Source organism: Grammomys surdaster, unplaced genomic scaffold (genome assembly GCF_004785775.1).
Source record: "Grammomys surdaster isolate TR1022 unplaced genomic scaffold, NIH_TR_1.0 364, whole genome shotgun sequence".
Taxonomy (NCBI): Eukaryota; Metazoa; Chordata; class Mammalia; order Rodentia; family Muridae; genus Grammomys; species Grammomys surdaster.
Window position 1 is genome coordinate 1860519 of NW_021604783.1, and position 12572 is coordinate 1873090.

Below are 12572 nucleotides of genomic sequence, written 5' to 3' on the forward strand. Positions count from 1 at the left end.
TTTGCCAGACAAACACTGGGAACATGAGATCAGCACGCATAACTACGATCCCAGTGCCTTGTCCTAAAGACAGGCAGATCCCTGGGGCTTGGCATGTTCCTGATTCAATGAAAGACTGTCTCCAAACAAGGTAGAGAACAACAGGAAGATGCCCAAACTCAACTTTTGACCTACACACATGCACACACAAACACCCCATGTGTGTATGTACACACACAACAAAAAAAAGATGGAGGGACTTTCTTCAAGTAAGTCTGTCGAACACCAGGTTCCCTTCAAGAATTCCCTTGGTGCTGGGCTTTTAAGAGGCAGTAAGTGGTAAGTAGTGTGTATGTGTATCCAAACACTGCTGGCTGTGGAAGCCCCCTGGTTGGCCCATCTTAGGGCACCAGAGCCTCTTGGGAATTGCTGGGGAGAGGAACACACAGCCAGTCACCCTGTACAGTTCAGGAGATTCCTAGAGAAGGCCTCAGCTGTGCTCAGCCCCATTCTAGGGAAGCAGACATCGTTTCCATCCCCATAGCCAGGGCTTCTTTCTGTGCTGACCCCGTATGTCACACAGTGTACACTTCATCCCACAGTGCAGAGACGCACTACCCCTGGACTATACTGAGGACTACCTGACCAACGGAATGTCCTGAGCCCCCTGACAGAGAGCAGCAGTACAGAGACAATAGAGACCCCAGGGAAGCCCAGCTCATCACTTCTGTTCTTCCAGAGTCAGAAAGCCTTCCTGGGTCTCTGTTGCTCCAGGTGACTCCCCATTAAGGTCTTTGGGGGAGCCTCCCTGCTCCCTTCCTGTGCCCACATTGACTGGCCAAGGTACTCGGTTTGGAGAGCAGACAGCTGGGTGCAGAGGAGCACCGGATGCTCCAACCTGCCCTCCTGGGTGAGGGAAGTGGTGGATTTTCCCATATTTTCATTTCAGCTGTTCCTGGGCATCCTGAACTTTGCACTTCAGTCTGAGGGCTCCAAAGAATGGCTGCCATGGCAACCGTTTCCATGTTTTTGTCACCAAGGGATTCAACACTCACTGTGAACTCTGAGGGTGGGGGGTGGGGAAACCCTCCAGCCTAGAGAAGTGACTCTACAGACAGAGGTCACCGTGGCAACTGAGTGCCCCTCAGCTAAGTGATCCGAGAGCTACTGCCAGAGCCCTGGTTTCCTTTCCCGGGGAATGAGCAGAATACAGAATGAGCCTCTCAGGGCAAGCACTTTCCCTGTGTGGCAACCCTTGGCCAGCCAGTGTTGCCTGACCGGGAATGGGCTGGATGTGTGGAGGCCCCTCTGGCTGGGTCCTTGATGATGTAGTCTAATCCCAGACTCAGAGCATTGGTGCCTCAAGCTCTTTTGCTGGAGCCCTAACATCCCTGTACCTCAGAGACTACCAATGTAGAGACAGGGCCTTTCCAGAGGCAATTATGATGAGGTCATGAGTGTGGGCCCCATTCCAGTATAACTAGAGGGGTCTTGAGCCTCAGCCTGATGGACAGGCTTGAGAGGGTCTCAGCTTTACAGAACAGAACTTAGGAGAAGAGCTGGCTAGACAAGGTCTAGCCTTGGGCTGGGTCCCAAGATTCCCCAGGAGACATTCCTTCACATGCTCCTGCAACAGCTTGGCTTTGAAGAAAAGCATCATTGGCTTACCTCAGATCTCTGGCAAGGCAACTCCCTAGAAACTACCACAGGCCTCAAGAGGACCTGCTTCGCTTAAGCCCTGAGGGTCCCCACAGGACACTGCAATGTTCAAGATCTAAGAATTAAGAAGTTAGTTCCTTCTGTCTCCAGCAGATCTAATTATGTGGTAGGGACCTTCCTAACTGCAGGCTGAGACAGCACAAGTCCAGGGGCAGGGGAGGGTGGCAGCAGGATTCATGTGATTACACTGGGGGAAAAAAATCCACATTTCCGCTGCCCTTGGCAACGCCTCCGCACATTACAAAGCCCACCAAGTATGAGCTGCACACACAGTGCATGGGCCAAGTCCCTGCAGCGCGCATACCACTGAAAAGATTCAAAATACACATCGCAACCATGACCTCAAACAGACCTGCCCTGTGCGCTGAGGGGAGAGCATGCTCTGGCAGCCGCGTGGCACACACCAGGGCTGCTGTCACCTCTGACCGGCTGCTGGCTGCTGGCTGCTGCTTCTGATCAGGAATGACCAAGGTGTCCAGACTACACCTAGATACCACTTGGTGATATGTGATTACCACTTGGCCAGGTGACTGAGCACCATTCAGCAATAGCTCTGCCAGTCTTGGGGGCACACAGAACTCTTACAGCCTGCTCTGGGCCTCAGACTGGTGTCCCACCCAGATGGCAGTAGTTAGGAGTTGGGAACCCTTAAAAAGTGAACTCAGCAGTATGTGGGCTCCACCCTCACTCGCAAAGCATTGGTCCTCTAAGAGGCTTAAGTGAGCCCTTGCGATGCCACAGCAACAAAGTGGCATTTTGGAAGCAGAGAAGGGGTGGTACCTTGATCTTAGACTTCTTAGCCACCTAGACTGCCATCCATAGATTTCTGTACAGTCAGCTGCACTTCGCTAGAGCCGTACAAATGGCTGCACAATGAAACTCGCCCCACTCACCCGAGTGCCAACCCCCCATCTTTAGGCTGATGTCCTGATGTTATCCTCTATAGGGGGTTCAGATGAGGTTTCCCCCATCCAGAAGGGTGGGTGATGATATCATTCACAGCAGGGTGACCATGGGCACAGGGTGCATGTTGGGAGTCCTTAAATTACAAGTTGCTGGTGGAATGGAAGCCCTCGGCTCTGAGAGCAGGCTAGTGCTGGATCAGAGACAGGAGGGCCTATGAGACGGACACTGGCTGGTGCTCCAGGCCTTCTATATAGAAGGAACTCCACACCACAGATCTACCCCCCACCCTTGTCTCCTGCAACAGCTGAGGTGAGCCAGTTTGTTCTTAGCCTCTGTGCCTTAGAAGTGCTTGGTGCAGACAAAACCAGGGTGGGGAAGAGCCCTTCCAGGCTGTCTGCAGCCCCAGCTGAGCTCCTTGGGAAGGAACCAGCTATGGGATGGAGCAGATCCTTAGAAAACAATCGAATGGGGGGCGAGGGAGGAGAGCTTGAAACCTGGCCAAGCCCTCTTCTCTAAGCAGCCCAGAACTCAGCACCTTGTAGCTGGGGAGGACATGATCTGCTCCTCTCAGCAATTTTCCAGTTCCCAGGAACGACTTTCATGCTAAGCATGTTTCTCAGCCACCAGGGCAGGGTAAACCACAGGACCCACCAACCCTAGATGAATTCTAGTCTGCATCTCCAGCTAGCTTAGGTGCCCTGCTCACTCAGTCCAGTGGCAGAGCCCAGCTATGACTCTGTGGGGGTGGGGGATGAGGACTCTGAGGGCCAGGTCCACAGGAGTCAGATTTAGCAAGGGCCACCTGTGCTGCTCTTGGCGTAGGGGCTGAGTAGAAGGCCGAGGATGGAGGAGTGTCTAAGGCAGCGCAAGGGCAGTCGGGATGCCTTGAAGCTATGTCTCAGTCACAGAATGCAGACTCCAATCTGCTGCCTACACATATCCCTAGCTACCATGGAAATGAGGGAATGGCCACCCTTCCCAATGGCCTCACCCTCTCCCTTAAGTCCAGCACCAGGGAAATCCTCAGGCCATTAAAGGCAACCTGCAGCATGGAAAGCCCCTGGCCATTATCCTGTGCTTGGAGCCTCCATAGGGAAAATTGCTGTTTTCTGCCTAGAGCCAGTTCACTCAAAACCCACCTCCCTATAGCCCCACTCCAGATTTGGACCAGGGGCCATCAGGGCCTATAGGGAGCTCTAGGCCTGCTACGAACCCTGCATAGGCAGGTGGGAACAGGAGTAGATAGCTCTGCATGGAGGTTTAAAGACCTGCCTCTGAGATCTAAGGTCTCTAACCGAGGCTGGGTTCTAGGAAAGCTGTCTGATCTATGAAGACAAGGCATATGCCCTGCTGGCTAACTCATGGCTTGCTGAGAGCCCACAGCCAGAGAGGAAGGCTCAGCAGGGCAAAAACCACCTGCTGGGTTAGCCATAGGAGAACAGAGACTAGGCAGGCACTCCCCTAGGCCATCCCCCTCTCTCCAGCACTTCTGTGGGGGAAGCTTCTTGCCTTTCTGGAGCTTTCGAGGATTTATAGGTTGCTCAAAGTGGTCCCTAGGGGCCACCCACAGCTGCCCCTCCTAAGGGCTGCCCCTTGCTTCCCCTCTCCGCCCTACCCCATCTATCCTTTCCTGTTGGGCCAGTCCAGCTAAGGGAGCTTTGTCACCCATTTGCCTTAGAGACAGGAGCCAGGAACGATGGGGGAGGACGCCAATCCCACAGAAACCATTAAAATCAAAAGCCCTGTAAATCTCCAGGTGGAAAGAGCGTGTCATGAGCCTCAGCTGCCTTCATGAAATGCAGCCTTGACTGTGCACTTCCAGGCCAGCCCAGGTCAAGCCCTGCTCCCAGGGCTTCTATACGGAAAGTGTGGCGCCTAAGAAGGTATTAATCCTGGCCCTGAGCAAAAGGCAGCCTACCTGGCTCAACCCAGTGTGTCAGGGACCTTTGCATTACTGTGACAAAATATCTGAGCATTCAACATAGAGGAGATGCTTTATCTGGGCTTCAGATTCAGAGGTTGTGGTACATGCTCCCAGTGGACTCCACTGCCTGAGGCCCAATGGTAAAGCCAAACATGGTGGCGAAAATATGCTAAACAGAGCTGTTTAGCTCCTGACAGACAGGAAGCAGAAAGCAAGCAAGGGACTGGGGACAAGGTGTAGTTTGCATAGGCACAGCCCCAGGACCCAGTCACTTCAACCAGGTCTCGCCTGCTAAGTTCCCAACCTTTGGGAGGCATTTCCTATGCAAGCCATAACACCTACTTCATTCAGATTCACAAGTATAAGGCTGTGTTGGCCTCATGTGGAGAACTGGCCTCTGCTGTACAGTGACCATACCAGTCCTCGCTCCTCTGCGTACCTCTCTGGATAAACTGCTAAAAGGACACCCCACCTCAGAACACCTTGCATGGTCTCAGGAGTTGCTCCAGCCATCTATACCTGCCTCCCATACTGGCTAGACCACCCAACCTACACAACTACATCGAAAATAGACACCAGAAAGAGCAAAGCCTGCTGGGTATTGCTTCAGAACTTCCCACAGGAAAGTAGATGATGAGTGAGCCCCAGCCAGAGGTCTTGGCAGAGATGGAGTTCTGGCCTCTGAAGGAGAAAAGGTGACAAACATATTCCTCTGTGTGACTTAGGTCCAGGTCCCCATCACCCCTAACCCCCTCCAGGATTCCAAGAAAGCCTAGTGCTGAGGGAGTTTGGGCCAGCTCAGGACAGCACATTTATACCATTCCACAGAAGACTGCAGGACACATAGAAGTCCCTCAAGCAACTGTTGCTAATCCCCACTTCCCCCTTGAGGCTCCAGCTCCAGGAAGCTACCATGAGAGCAAAAAGTAGCTCCTCCCTCCCAGATGCCCAGGCTGGAATGGCACTACCAAGCTTCCCCAAGATACCTACATCTGGAGTTCTGTCCCATGCTAGACTAGAACCAATGTGCCCCATCCATAACAGGCCTGGCTCCGAAAACCCACAAGTTCCTTAAAGTCCAACCAGCCTCCAAACTTGCTTCTCCCAGGAGACATAAGTAAAGCACTGGAGCCCTATTACAGACACCAAAGTACAAAGGCAGCAGTGCTGTATACTGACCCCTGCAGAGGGCTGGGCGCTGCCATGGCTGGGAGCTGGCATGGCTGGCAGCTGGTCTCCCTGGATTAAGCAGTTCAAGTATGATAGCTTAGGAGGTATGGTTACCTCAGGCCATGTCTCTTAAAACCCTGAAGGCTGCTTGGTGCATTCTCCAAGACTACAGGTAGAGAGAAACTGGAGTGTCTGTGGAGACTGCTGGATAGAACACCCAGGGTCAAAGACAGGTGTGCTGGGATCCTTTGCAACAGAGACCATAGTCCCTGGGGATGTCTACCCCAACTCTGTCCTGGCTCACTAGACACTGGCTAGACCATGCTGAGCTTCTGTAAATTGGAGAAAGACATCCTTTACTGGATAACCTCTGTGGTTTCTCTGAGCCACCCTGAGCCATCTCTGCTTCCTAAAAACACACAGGAAACTTCAAGGAGCCAAAACGAAAATGGCAGACCAGCACACAGGCAGACAAGAGTCTGGCGCTGCCCAGACCCAGGACTGCCATCTCCCCTTTCTGGACTGGCTGGAGCAATGGTGGCAGGGGTTCAAGCTCAAGGCTGGGGAAGGCTGCTTGCACCAGCCCCCAGCTGGCTCCCCAGGGGGGCCACTTTCTTGTGGGCACAGAATCTTTGCTGTCCAGCTGTCACCGGGGCTGCCTGGCCTTTCCTGCCCAACCTGGTGGTCACCCACATTCCGCGACCGCAGGCTGACTCATGCAGATCCAGCTCCACATCTGGCATCCATATGTGGTTGGCACTCTTCAGGAAGGGGGTCACATCTGGCTGGAGAAACAAGAGGATCCCCAGGGGGCCAGCGACCCTGGGGAGGGTCAGCAAGCCTCTGAAACACCATGCTGCATGCTGCCATCATGTCTGCGCCCCATTCTCTCAACCAGAGGATGTCCAGGTGACATGGCTCTTCACAGGAATTACTACCAGTTGCCTCCAGCTCACATCAGGACCTTGCTTTGAAAAGGCAGCCCTACATCACTCTAATACCTGTGTCCATAGCCGGGGTCACTGGAGTAGATATAGTAAGTTCGTCTATGACATGGCTGCTAAGAGATCTGGCTCTCTGAAGAGACAGAGACTGATGACAGTCACCATAGATCCCAGGGCTACGGAGGAGGAGGAGGAGGAGGAGGAGGAGGAGGAGGAGGGAGAATGCTCACAAGGTGGCAAAGCTCCAGACCCACAGCCATGAGACAAGAGCCTGGGCCCTGTCTGCTGCTCAAAGCGGAACTTCCACCAGGATAGCAGTGCTACCACGGTTCCAGTGCCCTGTAATCCACTCCCTTCACATTGCCTTTCCCTGCTCATCACCACAGGTCTGTCGCCTCATGACCCTCCCCCATTGCTGCCACTGTCACCACTATTGCTGCCACTGTCACCGCCATTGCTCACTATGCATCCCCTCTGCCCATCAGCTCAGGGGCTCCCCACTGGGGGAGCTATGCCTCCTTCCTTACCCATCAAGATGTTTGTGTGGCCTTTCTACCAAGTCTGATCTGGAGCTGGGAGCCAGTGTTCCACTGGGGTATGGATTTGTGAGCCCTCTAAGGGCTGCTGTGTCTACTCCAGGCTGCCAAATGCTAAATCACTGACATGGGGAAGAAGGAGGGAGCTCAGGCCTGGGAGCCCACAGCACTGATACCCAGCTTGCTGTTTTACCTTGTGGGGTCTCGGTGAGCCAGAGGAATAAGAACTCCTCCCTTTCTCCTTCCCTTCCTCCTTCCCTTCCTCCTTCCCTTCCTCCTTCCCTCCCTCCCTCCCTCCCTCCCTCCCTTCCTCCCTCCCACACAGCTGAGGAACACCAGGTAATGACTGAAGCAGAGCCTTCGGGTAGCCCAGTCCTGGCTCGGCTATCCTCACTCAGCATTTCCACTGACTCCACGGGCTCCTAGGCACAAAGGTATCTAAGCTATATCAGAGCTCTCCATCAGTGCTCAGTTCACCTGGGCCACAGCCCACTAGCACATATGCCACACGGGGCCAAGATGTCCACAGCACTTCCCCTCAAGCTGAGTCCTCTGAAACCACTGGCAGGGGCTGTCAGGTGGAACACTTGAGGCTCATGTAAAAGCATCTTCAGTTTTCCATCCAGCAGTGCCAAGATGTCTTTCTACGGGGGTTGGGGGGGTGACTAATAAACATTTCTGGGAATGAAGCACTTTTCCAAGAACTGGTGAGAGAGATGATCTCACCTTTCACAACGAGAGGGCCGATGCGCATCCCAGGGAGAAGGGAGAGGACACTGAGGCTCCCTGGGCAGCTGCTAGGGGCACAGGCACCACCCTTGGTTAGGCTCATGATATTTTCTGCATGTAAATGTTAGCAGCCCAGGAGACTATTTCCAACCCTACCCACCCTCTCACCCAGCTACCCTGCCCTCCTTGTTCTCAGACCCCACCAGCCAATTTCCAGATTTTGGGCATGGAGACTTTTCCCACTACTAGAGATCCATGCTACCAGGCCCTGGGCAACACCACTCAGGCTTCTTCTGGGGCTCTCAATATGTATGTTTCTTCCAAATGTGTACTCCCTGATGGTCAGCCCCCTGTGCCATGCAGACCTGTGAGTGCAGTACCCAGGACAGGGCCTAGGGCTTTAATGAATGTGTATAGAGGCAAAATCTCCAGGGTAAGAAAGGGATAAAGTCCCAGAACTCCCTAGGTCCCTGAAGCAGGACCGTGTGTGTGCGCGTGTGTGTGTGTGTGTGTGTGTGTGTGTGTGTGTGTGTGTGTTTACATGAGTGGTGTCTATGAGCCACAGCTCAATGCCATTGGGGGGACACTGTACAAAGTTAAAGATGTGAGATAAGACAGAGGAGCCTTTCCCCCAAGAAGCAGAGAAACAAGGGAAAGGAGAAGGAGACACCCAGGAAATAGATAGCCACCGTCAACAACATCCCCTGTGACTGTGTTGGGCCAGAGCACTTGACCTCAGGGGCAGAAGTCTCTGGAGCTATGGGACACCAAGTGAAGGAATCTCAGGGTAGGTGGCTTCAGACTGAGCCGCCTATGTTTGGGCTGGCAGGGGCACAGTCATGGTGTGAGGGGAGCATGTGCACATGCAGACAGACAGACAGACAGACAGACACACACACACACACACACACACACACACACACACACACACACACACCATCCCACAAAAGAAGAGTTCTTCAGAGTGAGGTGTTCTGAGAACTCTTGAAAAGAATAAAACCTGTCTCCTTGGCGGGGTTCCACACTGGGCCTGGCTTTGACTTTTGGAGCATTTGTAAGGTAAGCTGCATTCCCCTAGAGGGCAACAGAGAACTGAGGTGGCTCAGCAGAGGGGCAGACAGGTGACAGATGACCTGACCTCCAGGGTTACAAATAGCCTCCTTGGACATGGTCTCTAGCACTTGGCTATTCTATCGCCCTGATCTGAAACGTGAGGAAATGGAAGCCCAGACTGGTGAAGCTTACACATGGGAAAGGACTGAACCGTCCTCCCCACCGGGTGGGGGGTGGGGGTTCTCTCTAGATGGGGGCCGGCAGCCAGGCAAGGTCCTGGCCTGAGGCTCTCCCCATCTCTATTCTTACTTGCCTTGCCTAAAATCCACCAACCCAAGCTTAGTCTGGGCTCAGGTCTGGCACACCTTGGGCTGGCCAGCCAGTCTCTTCCCATAGGCCCCCAGAACCTGTAGGTTTCTGCTTACTAGCTACCACTCAGGGTCAGTGGAGCCTGAAAGAGTTCACTAACTGCCCCAGGTCAAGCCTATCTTGGTGGAGCTGGAGGAGAAAGAGGCTCTTCTCTCAGCAGGGGTGGCAAAACCTAGGTTCTAATTAGCAGCTTCTGGAACATCCAAGTGCCCTGGATGTGAAGGAAATGTGTTTCCTAATTGGCCCCCTGCCGGAGTGTCAGTCAGCAAACAAGCAGGGATTAAGCAGCCTCCCTCCCTTCCCTGGATTGGCCTGGCCACACCTCCTCTGTATCTAGACTGGCTCTCTCCTGTCTTCCCTCAGCCCATCTTCACCTGGGCTGGCCAGGTCTTCTGAGTATGGGAGGGCCACCTAGCTACACTTCACCTAGGTTTTGTCTGCCCAACCAAAGATACATAGAAGAGTCCCCACAGCCTAGCAACGCCCAATGGAAGCCTTTCCTCAGCCTCAGAGCAAGGCTAATACTGCTGGGTAACTCCCTGCAGTACTCACAGACCTACAGCTGCCACCACTCTGCCTAGGCTACTTTCCACCTTCTCAAACCAGGCTCCAAGGCCCGACATATCCCATGGTGCCTGGCTCCTCTGAGCCCTCTGTGGAACTCACGTGACCCCCTTGCAGCATGGTGACTGAACAGCACTGAGGAGATTCCCATCACTTCAAATGACCTTACTGAACAAGGGAAGCCCTGAAACCAGAAATCCTGCAGTGCTTAGACCCCATTCTGTATGGAGGTCTCCAGCAGAGCAGGGCTGAGAGGCAGTAGGGCCCTCTGGAGGTATGCTGGGTCAGGAGGGGTTCACGCTCATGAGTGTCCCCATGAAACGTAGTTAGGATCTTCAGAGCATGCTATTGCAAAGTACCTGGCTCCCTGTGTCTCCTTTTCTCCTCTGTGTCACATTGTACCATGGGGGGACACAGTACAAGGCCCTCACTAGAAGCTGAATGGATATGAATACTCTTGGACTTCAGAAACTGTGAACCAAAAATAAAGCTCAGATATTTTGCCAGGGAAACAGAAAATGGACTAATTCCGAACCTCCCTGGAGCCCAGAGTCCATACCCAACCTTCACCACCCAAGAAGGGTGCCCCCTCCTGCTGAATATAGGAACACCCACTGGATTCGGGGTCAGTGAACCCAGGTCTTGAGTACATAAAGGAAAGGTCAACCTGGTATAGACTAGGGCACTACCACAGGGCAGGGTAACTCTGGAATAATAGATGGGAGAGAACAAAACCAGGCTAAGTCCAAAAGAAGCAGGTGGAAGGACCATGGGAGCCATCTCAGTGATATTACAATTTCTCCCCTTGCATCCAAAGAACAGATTGACACCGTGGACCAGCACTTCTCAGAGAGAACTCAATCCCAGCCCACCCCCACCCACCCACAGATAGCTCCAGACCGAGCCTCAACGACCCCTCCTCAAGCAGGCCTGCTCACTTCCATTCCTGCCCATGCTGAGGATGGGGTGAGAGGGGTGGTCGTGGTTATACTCTTCACTGCACCCTGCCTTTTGCTTTGCCGGGAGCACCCATCAGGCTTCAAGGCCAAAGCCCAGGAGAGTGCAGGAGCCCCAAGTTCTCAATGAACAGAGGCTTGGAGAGGCTCTTTTTTTTTTTTTTTTTTTTTTTTTTTTTTTTTTTGGCCTGCCCTCATTAGTCTCTGGCAGAGGTTGGGGCGAGATCTGAGAGGTCAGGTTCTCCTTGTTCCCATGCTACCCCAGCCTGAAGGAGGTAAGTCCTTCCTTTATTTCTCAAGGACAGTAAGCTTGTTGTGGAAACCTAGGTTTGTTCTTCCATGGGAGCCGGAAGCTTCTGCATTGGCTCTGGGGTATCATTTCTTAAGGGACCTTATCTTTCGGAACTGACCATGGACCCCTGATAGAAGATGAGGCTTGACCCTGGATGCCCATGGCCTGGCAACTTGTAAATCGATACCTAAAACCTGCATGTTGCTATCCCTTGGTTCCAGGGAAGGCCACATGGCCTGTGACAAGTGGGGCTGTCCAGATGCTCAGAGTCTTCTCTGGCTTCAGTGTAAGGGGTATACGTGGATGCGTGTGTGTGTGTGTGTGTGTGTGTGTGTGTGTGTGTGTGCCTGTGTGTGTATGCATGTGTGTGTATGTGTGTGTGGTTGTGTGTGTATGTGTGTGTGCGTATATATGTGCATGTATGCATGTGTGCGTGTGTGTGTATGTATGTGTTTATGTGCATATGTGTGTATGTATATATGTGCGTGTGCATGTATGCATGTGTGTGTGTGTGTGTGTGTGTGTGTATGTATGTATGCTCATAGTAAAATGAGGTCTCAAGGTTCTCAAATTTTCTTTAAGCCTAATGATTCATTTCTCTATGCTCAGAAGCCCTGGCTACTAGCCTGACTACGGGAAAACTTGAAGTCTGGCTCAAGCATCTGGTCTAGCATGACCGCTCATGTGGCATGTGTTCCCCTTGAAAGCCCCTAGGAACTGCTCAGGGTCCTCAAGGTCATAGCAGGATAGACAGACAGTCTTACAGTGCAGACTCCGCACATCACCTCAGCCCAAGGGAAATCTATAAGCACCGTGCAGCTCCTACCCACTGTGATGCTGGAGAACCTCACCAGCAAGAGAGCTAAGACAACCCCAGGGGAGGAATGAGGACACAGACAACCAGAGAGCGAGAGAGTGGTCTGCAGTCACATAGCCCTTTGGAGCAGAGCTAACAGAATCCAGGATAGGAATTCCAGCCTCGATGGCCCCCACTGATCCAGATGCCCTGTGCAGGGCAGTTGCGTGAATCCAGGCTCCTGTGGCTTCCCTGACACAGAAGGGACTGGTATTCTTGGACAAGAGATTTTTTGGATCCCAGGGTCTTGGTGACACGAGTCACTTGAAGGCCACCCCAGAGGACCCCTCTTGCCCCCACTTACCATAGTCCTTCCTGCAGTATTTCTTCATGTTCATCTTCAGCTTTCCTTTGGAGGCCTTGCAGTAGGAGTCACAGTCTGCAGGGAGGACACAGATAGAAACTCATTAGGCCACTAAAGAATGGACTGGTAGCCGAGTGGGCCACCTCCCTAGATACCCAGTGGTATCCATGGGCCAGGCCAAGCGGGTGGCCATTCAGGGCAGGCTGGCTTTCTAAAGAGTCCAGTGGGACAAAGGCCACCCCTCTTCCCTCAGCCTGGTGGAATATTTCAG

General features: G+C 53.1%; 1 protein-coding gene across 1 annotated transcript in view; it reads right to left on the reverse strand.

The window, feature by feature from the left end:
* Ntn1 (netrin 1) overlaps window positions 1-12572 on the reverse strand; it is a 174065-nt gene that overhangs the window by 4858 nt on the left and 156635 nt on the right. The window contains exon 6 of the mRNA XM_028780187.1: window positions 12302-12376. Coding sequence (XP_028636020.1) covers window positions 12302-12376 — 75 coding nt within the window. The remainder of the gene's footprint in view (window positions 1-12301; window positions 12377-12572) is intronic.